The following is an 8,771-nucleotide window of genomic DNA, read 5'->3' on the forward strand; positions in this document are numbered from 1 at the left end:
TTAAGGTGCACTACCTAAATTCCTCACCAACTCCACACAGGAGTGACAGCAGGAAGACAACATAGTGAGAAAGGACCCAAGACGCAACCATACCAAGTACCACAGAAGGAAGGTCAGAGGAAGGAGGAGATAAAACATGGGAGTATAAGTTCCTCCCTTTCCTGACCTCTCAGTCAACTCCCACCGGAGCTGTCCTGTGTAGCTACACTGTAGACATCCACATCTGGACCAGTTTTTTGTTTGGTTGGTTTTTCATATACACCACCCTCCTCCCACACCATCTCATAGAATGCCTGATAGACAGACAGGTGCCCGATAAATGCTGGTCACATGAACACACCGGGTACCATTGGACATTTATTCATAGGAACACCTGATTGTGTGAATTTCTAAGATCTTAATATGAAAGGCTTTACATTTATTTACAATAGGAAAGGCTCAACGAATTAACAATAGACCACAGAAAAAAGAGTAAGTCAAAGACCAACTTACATTTCTTCCAGAGCATGGCAACCATTAAAGCTGGGAAGGTCTTTTATATTGTTGTAAGATAAGTCCCTTAAAATAATGGAAATTAACAAATTAATTTTATCTTATCAGAATACTACATTATGAGAGCTGTACTCAGAAGCACTGAAAGCAGTGCTAAGATCTGTAATAAAGAGATACGGCTGAACAAGAAAAGCAACTTTTTTTTTTTTTTTTTTACCCAAGACACATAAGCTTTCTAGAGCACCTACCTCAGTGATAGAACAGGCTTAAGACTGGCAAACTTCAAGTACATAATGTTGAGTATAGACAATATAAAATATATTTTAAAACATTAAGAATATATAATAAATACAGTGCAGAAAATATATAAAAATTATGTCCAAATGGTAGGGTTACGAGTTTTTTAATTCATATTTTTATAATATTGTTTATACCATAAATAATTTCTATGTTGTTATTGAATTTAAAAGCTGTAAGAGGAGTGTTATATGTACTCACATTTTAAAAAATATAGTAAATAAAAAATTGGGACTAGTTAACTCTGTTAATCCCATGCAGTGTTTCCTCAGTGTTACCATTGTGTTTGATACTCCATGACACCATTTAATTACTTGCTTGATCAGTCATTTATTTTGTTACTATCTCTTGCCACTGAATACTTGTTAACAACTTAGTAACTTAATTGTTTGTTCTTGTGACAACTTTACATCCTTTATTTACTTTTAATTTCCAGGGCAGCTTAGAGATTTTGGAAAGCTCCATGCTTAATTGGTTCCTGATCCAAGAAAAACTGGGGCTCTTACTTGGGTTATGGATGAAAGAGCAGCATACAGACAGCTAACTCCCCTGGGGCAACTAGAATAAGGATGAGGAGTCAGGATAAAAAAAGAAATCAAGGAAGCGGGATACTAAAATTCCTGCTCATTTCCATGAAGGGAACCAATAAGAAATAATTATAACTTAACGTCACCTAATGAAAAGAGTTCATTAAAAATAAAACTCAACATGTGTGAAGTACATAAAACAAAGAAAGGCAGGAGAAGGGAAGAAGAATCCAACTTACAAAGTCCTAAGCATCTTTTGTTCTTGGCACAAATTACTGGATATGCTGCTTATCTTTGTACCGGTCAAGGTCCTATGGAAAAACATGGTCTAAGAAATGATTCAAGTTGAGATGGTAAACAAAATTCTATTCTCATATAGAAAAATACATGTTCACATACTTGATTATGGACTAGAGTCTATGTATCCCACTGCCTAACTACTCCCTAAAGTAAGGCACGTGGGAAGAAAATGAACCCTCAATACCCATATTATTTTCATAGTAATGCAGAAGAGCTTGTGACACGAGAAGTTGATATTGTCCACATGATAAGCTTGAGTTCTCACGTGGACCAACAGAAAAAAATGAATCCGTAGTCACAGCCTGACCACAGCCACCTGCAAGTTCTGTCACCCCCTCACACCCAAAACATTTGAAACCAGGATAGCATCCTGCCCCCCAAACCATGTTTCTATCTTTTCTTTCAATCAACCTGACTCAATGTTCTGAAATTTTCTTTTAATCCCTGTATGATCAGGCCACTCAAGATGGCTGTTCTCTTGCTCTCTGTATAGCCCCTGCCTGACCAGGGCCTGCTTTACCTACACCCTACTCACATGATTGACCTTCCTGCATACTTGCCCCAGACCCCAGCTAGTGATAGTTCTTATCAAAGGGTGGTGAGAGGCATGCCCCTCTGCGGGTTTCCCTGGTAACTAATGAGCCAACCTGATGTTAATTCCTATAACTGGCAACCTCCCCTTCCCCCCACCCCGGGAGCGAAGACTGCTGCCATGTCCTGCCTTCCGTGTGCCAGCAGGGTGTTGCTCCAGGACCTTGCCTCGGACATGTAAGCTCCCCCATCCATTAAACCACTGCTGTCTCTGTTGCTGACTCTGGGCTCTTTCTTCGGTCATGAAGCTGGACAAGTGCAGGTCTTATAGACCTAAGGGGTGCAGCCCAGCAATCCCCTCCCTTTCTACCTCCCCATCTGCAGTCAGCCACCAGTTCCTGTTCTTTTGTCTTCTGTAGGTCTCAGCATCTGACCCTCTCCATTTTTTCTGCTACTATGCAGATCAAGGGTGAAATGATGCAGAGAGGGGTAGAGGAATCTCAGGCCACATGGAGGAACTCCAGTGATGGATTGAAGACACAGAACTCTCATGGTTAAATGTGTTCATTTAGCCAAGTGGAGTATTCCCATGGCCCCCTCACCGTTCTACCTCTAGTCTCTCTTCTTACCCTCCTCACGCCTCCTCCTCCAACATTTTCAACACCTCCAAACTGCCGTTGAGTAGACTTTAAACTCCTTAGCTCAATGCTTCCCAACTTTTCTTACATCTTGGCACACACGAATGTTGTAACTTCTGCGGCACACTGTGGTAAGGCTCCTTGTGGCAGAGATCCTAACCACGGTCAGGCCCCACGTGGCTTCTGGAGGGCTGAGGTCATCAAGATCTTAGATGCACCTGCAGCCCATTCACAGGCCGCCCACTGAGAAGTTTTACCATAACCAAACGTTCAGTACTCAAGGTCTGTCACTTTAAAATTACAAGCCCAACAATTTTCCAGATTTCTCCATATCATTCCCCATTTGATTATAAACAGGCAATTTTAGCTATATTTGATCATCTGTATGCCATACCTGAGTATATTTTCAGTATTCCCGGTTTTACTAAATCCTGCCTTTCTAAATAAAAGACCAGGTGGAGACCTGACAGTATCCAATTTTGAAACATTTCACCTCTTCCATAAAGCTTTTCTGATCGTCTACATTGATTGCTCCACTTCTGAACTCCTAAAGCACTGCTTCTAATTTGGTACTTACTTACTGCCTTATAGTTTCAGTGACCTTTTCAGAACTTACCTCTCACATACTAGGCTATATACTCTACCTGAGTTGACTGACTCCAAACCCAATATATCCATCTCTATGCATGATATTCACAAACCAAGACTGTAGAAATCAACATTAACTCATCATCATCACCAAAAAGCACTGGCAACCTACTAGCAGGCCAGCGTGGTGTTATCTTTATACAGCCCTTCTTCAAAAGGCCACACTTACAGACTCTCCAGATGGACAGTTCCAGTCAGATTGGGAAACCGCTGTACCATGCTTGCACCACGAATGACTCTTTAAGAAATTGGGAGATAAAAAGTAATTTAAAATAAAAATTTTCATAGATAATATTTTATTTTTTAAACAGCTTACAATTACAGTACCACTATACCTAAAAAGATTAGTTTCATCTCTTGACTGGACCTGAAAGTGTGATAATTTTGACCAAGTGTTCACATAAATAAGAATCATCATAAATTTTCAAAATTGTCTTTTGGATTTCTACCCAAGAAAAAGAAAATAAAAGATTCTGCTGTCTGGAGCTACAATGATAAATTCTAGTTTTCCATTAAAGCAACTGTGTAAATATTCAGGTTTGTTTTTAAATTTCTATAATACTTACAAGGAATGCAGATCAGATAAATTGTGAAATGCTGAGTTCCCCACAAAAGATAGAGGATTATCATACAAATGTCTGTAAAAATAGCCAAAAAAGCAAAGTTTTCATATGTCCACAAGCACTCCAACACTAAATCTATGTTCACAAAGCTCATACATCTAACAGCCTGAATTTCCATTCTTTATCCACATGTTTGGCATTGTACAGACATTGCTTTACATGATTACATATCAAAAGAACATTTCAAAACTACTTACATAGTTCTTAAGAGTGGATTACCATCAAATGCTCCATCAGGAATAACAGAAATAGAATTACTGTGAAATAACCTACAAAGATAGAAGAAAACTATTTTGAAATGTTTATCCCCTTGTGAAATAAGTTAAAACTGAATATCTGCTACTCTTCAGTAGAATGTAAAATATAACTGACAACAACTACATGAAAATTTCAAAAATGTGGGGAAACTGAATTTTTAATTCCATCTCATCTTTTTCAAGACCATACCTAATTCTTTTTAAACCCACTGCTTAACCTACTACCACTGCCAGGTCCCTTATATATACATTTAGCTTGCTTCATCCTCAGAGAACTTTAGACTGCAAGAATCACAGGTATTCTAACCCCAAAATCTCTCTCATTGTCACCTGCATTTAGTTTTTAAGCAATGCATCTCAGAATATTAGCTATCAACTCATGACACACGACCTCTGTTATGCCATGTGCATTCTTATCTCTGACCTTGACAAATCCAACATCTAAAATGCTCCCTCATCTCTTTCATTTATCTAAATATTTCCATTCTTTCAAGTCCAGTCAAATTCCTTCTCTTTGGTGATTTTTTTTCCAATGACCCCAAGCCTCAATGAGGTCTTTTTCTGGAATGATTTATTTATCCTATTCACTCAGCACTTATTTCCACCTAGAAACTGCTCTCTGTCTGTCTTATATGGTCAGCCTCCCCAGTGGGACTAAGACCACAGCTCCTATAAAGCAGAGACCATACCTTATGGCTTGCTTCACCGGAATCCAGCCCTATACAGTAATCTATGCTCAGAATTGTCCGTGCTAGACAATATAATCCAATCTGTATGATTGTGTGTGTGTGTGTGTACTATGATACATGTAATGGAACAAAGATGTTCTAAAATCTCATTGTTGGAACATTAAATGGTGATTTCTAGGGATATTAAGGCACAGATAGAGCAAAGCAATACTCACAGCTCTTTTAGGCTGGGAAGGGCTTTAATTGCCTGAGGAAATTCCGCCAAATTATTATAGTTCAAGTCCCTAGAAAAAATTCGAAAAATACATAAGAACATTGAAGGATGGTCACAATTTATAAGGTATTTTGGTACAAAAATTTTTTTTTTTTAAATCACATCCTCTGGATGGTAATCTTTCTTTGACAACCAATCACCAGTCCATTTAATTAAATTTACACCTTTTCTTAGATTACTGAATAGAAAAAAGAATCTTAATTCTTCTATGATGTTTTAAGTCAACAACTTTAAAAGTGCAAAGAACTCTCAGAATCACATATTACTGGTGCATTAAATAAACCAATCACCTGAATGGCAGTTCTCCATAAAATAGAATTTATTGACTATCATCTGTAAATGACAATAGCCTGAGACTGAGGTTTCTATTTTAGGTTTAGAGTGGCTTCCTGAACTTCTGGTATGAGGGTGGCTGACCTCAGCCCTAACATCAGCAGGATGACCTAAGTATGAATAAGGAGAAGGACCAGGACGGTTTCATACAACCACGGTCCTCAAGTGGGTTACAAATTGTTGAAAAAGTTCCATTAATTAGGAGAGAGAAAAGCCGTAGTGATCTGTACTTCTAAAAGTTTTAATTCTGAGTGTATTTTATTTTATTTATTTACTTTTTGGCCATGCCACAAGGCACGTGGGATCTTAGTTCCCCAACCAGGTATCGAACCCTCATCCCTTGCACTGGAAGCGCGGAGTCTTAACCACTGGACAGTCAGGGAAGTCCCTCTGAGTGTATTTAAACTTTAATTTCTTTTAACCTAAAGAGAATGTTAGCATATGATCAGCGATTGATTTCAGAATGAGAGTAAATAAAATCAAAAGGCCAGCACCTTAGAGACCAATGTTGTTTTCCTTTTCTACATAGAAAAAAATGGTAAATAAAAATTTAACTGGGAAGAAAAGGTTTAATTTTAATATAATTAGAATAATATATTGGAATAATACAAGGTTTAGGATCAGAAGACCCACCCAGTCTTTTGTTCCACTGGTATTTACATACTTAGAATAGAAGAACTGGGTTTGGCAGTATCTTCTTCAAGAGCTTCAACTTTCAAATATCCACTGATGCTTACTATCTTTTAGTGGTTTAAACAGGAAGGTGAATTAATAGAGTACTAAAAGATTTTAAGTCTGCTCATTGACTGACATTTAACCCAAAAATTCAATTAAACAAAATATTACAAACCCTAAGCATTCCAATCAAATGTTACTCACCCATCTAACTGGGACATTCTCTGAATCATTTACTGTACCACGATGGCTAATATTATAAATCTCTGAATAAAGGCAACTAGTACAAACCAAAACAACAAAAATAAAGATCCTACTCTTGATTACACACAGCTGCACTATGTCTTTTGCTCATATCATGGTACAATGGACAGTTCTGAAACAGCCAGAATTCTCTAACACTTTAACAATAGAAACAACAACAAAAGTATCCTAAGCAAAATGGAAACCTTCATCACATTTAGCATATAAAAGCAGAGATGGTATTCAAACCCACTGTTAACAATTAGCAAGGCAACTGAGATGAGGGAGAAAACAAACAAAACAACTTTTCCAGTATTAATTTTATAAGGTTCAAAGTTCCAAAACTGCCTATCATACTAACAAAACCAAAGTTTTTGAAAAGGTGTACAGCTTGGCAGACTGAGCTGGTTTTACCACGTCCTTTTGTAAGAAATATCAATCTGGTGCGCCATTTTTAACCGGAAACCTAGATTAGTTTTCATGACTGTGTTATCTGAAGGCAAGACTTTTGTCATGTATTAAAGCAAATTAATAATGAGCTGAACTTAAGACCATTACTTTTTTTCCTTTTTCTGCAATGAAATGCAAAATTGCACTGTCAACTTCCCAAGTGTGATCATCCAAAATACGAATAAACTTACAAGGTCTCCAGGTTATCGAGTCCCTCGAAACAGTGTTGACCCAGGCTTTTAATTTTATTGTTATGAAGATGCCTATGGAAAAAAGCACCAAAATGACTTTTGCCTCACCCAGAAGCAACTATTATAATGTTTTACATGTCTAAATTGGTAGAGCTTAAAGGAATGGTGCAGCTAAACATTGCAACACTTGACTAATGGAAAACAAATAGCATTGGGTAGATATCTCTTGATAAACACTGCACAGAGTCGGATTCACTGATCATAGGAGGCCAGTGGAAAAGGAACATATCTCTAGTGGAAGAGGGGTGCACACATGGAAGATTCTTAAGTATTTACCCATATCCAAACAAAAGTTTTGATGAGCTTTTAATTATATGAAGCAAAACTTTGATGAGTTCTCCTATGGGGAGGCAGGGGAAATGTCAGCTTACATCAGTGAGAATTGGTAACAGATTTTACAAGAAATGCCACTTTATTATGTCCAAGTTTTTGAAACAAAAGAAAATCACATACTCTTTGAATAGACAGTAAGAAAATGAAATATCACTGAAACTCATTTTCTATGGGCATCTCCAAAAGGATTTCCGCCTCTTTCAACACTGAATGCATTGCTGGGATACAAGTAAAAGCCGTACCAGTGTTTGCTGAATGACCCACTTTCTTCTCCTGACTACAAATGGCCATTTATTTGTCAGACATTCAACTGTTATCATCAAACGTTAATTTTTATTAAATTATCTTGCTTTGTATTTTTAAAAGTCAGCACATGTAATTTTGTAAAAAAGCCAGATCCCCCAAACACCAGCTCTCCAAGAACATACTCCGTGAGGTACTTTCATAACAATTTGTCACAAGAACTCTGCTTTTGCCCCCAAATTAACACAAATATATAGTATTAAAAGGGGTAGATACTTACAGAACCACCAGGCTGGACAGGTTAGTAAATGCAAAATCCGGGATGCTGGAGATTTTGTTGAGAGCCAAGGTCAGCGCCTGCAGGGTCGGCAGATTGCTGAGGGGATGCACTGGCACCTCTGTCAAACTGTTGTCATCCAGCCACAGATGCCGTAACTGAGTGAGCCCCTCAAAACTGTCCTCAGGCACTGCGGTGATATGGTTGGCATCTAGACGCCTGACAGAAAAAAACAACCACCTTCAATAATGGATTCTAGTGGAATGAGTCAAGGCAAGTCACACAACTCTCAGGGTTCAAAAAAAAAAAAATGGAGTTCTAAAAATGACCAAAGCCACAGCATCCCTTATTTCTTTAATTTCACTAGAAGTTTTCCTAAAATCTAACAATGTTTCCAAGACCAGCATATGGAACTCAGGTGTCTCCCTTCCTTCATAACAAAGGGATGCATACAAATCTGAATCCTTGGCTAAGCACAACGGTATGGCAGAATGATTATTAAAGAAAGAAAGAAACCCTCAGAGCTCAAGCGCGAATTTTATGTTTCAGAATGTACTTATCAAAAATATAGAAAAACAACAAGAAAAAACTAAGCTGACCAAATAATCTATTTTACTTACAGTTTTATAACTAATATTTGATATTAAATTTAATTGCTATTCTGACTTGGTACCAAAGGGGAAAGAGTAA

At 37.7% G+C, this 8,771-nt stretch overlaps 1 protein-coding gene across 1 annotated transcript in view; it reads right to left on the minus strand.

Moving 5' to 3' along the window:
* Positions 1-8,771, minus strand: part of LGR4 (leucine rich repeat containing G protein-coupled receptor 4) — a 104,649-nt gene that overhangs the window by 9,732 nt on the left and 86,146 nt on the right. Inside the window, exons 8-15 of the mRNA XM_024764618.1 lie at positions 8,085-8,300; positions 7,169-7,240; positions 5,218-5,286; positions 4,254-4,325; positions 4,000-4,071; positions 3,603-3,671; positions 1,556-1,627; positions 493-558 (exon numbers count right to left, since the gene is read on the minus strand). Of these exons, the coding sequence (XP_024620386.1) occupies positions 493-558; positions 1,556-1,627; positions 3,603-3,671; positions 4,000-4,071; positions 4,254-4,325; positions 5,218-5,286; positions 7,169-7,240; positions 8,085-8,300 (708 nt within the window). The remainder of the gene's footprint in view (positions 1-492; positions 559-1,555; positions 1,628-3,602; positions 3,672-3,999; positions 4,072-4,253; positions 4,326-5,217; positions 5,287-7,168; positions 7,241-8,084; positions 8,301-8,771) is intronic.

The sequence above is a fragment of the Neophocaena asiaeorientalis genome, unplaced genomic scaffold (genome assembly GCF_003031525.2).
Source record: "Neophocaena asiaeorientalis asiaeorientalis breed wild unplaced genomic scaffold, Neophocaena_asiaeorientalis_V1.1 scaffold230, whole genome shotgun sequence".
Lineage (NCBI taxonomy): Eukaryota > Metazoa > Chordata > Mammalia > Artiodactyla > Phocoenidae > Neophocaena > Neophocaena asiaeorientalis.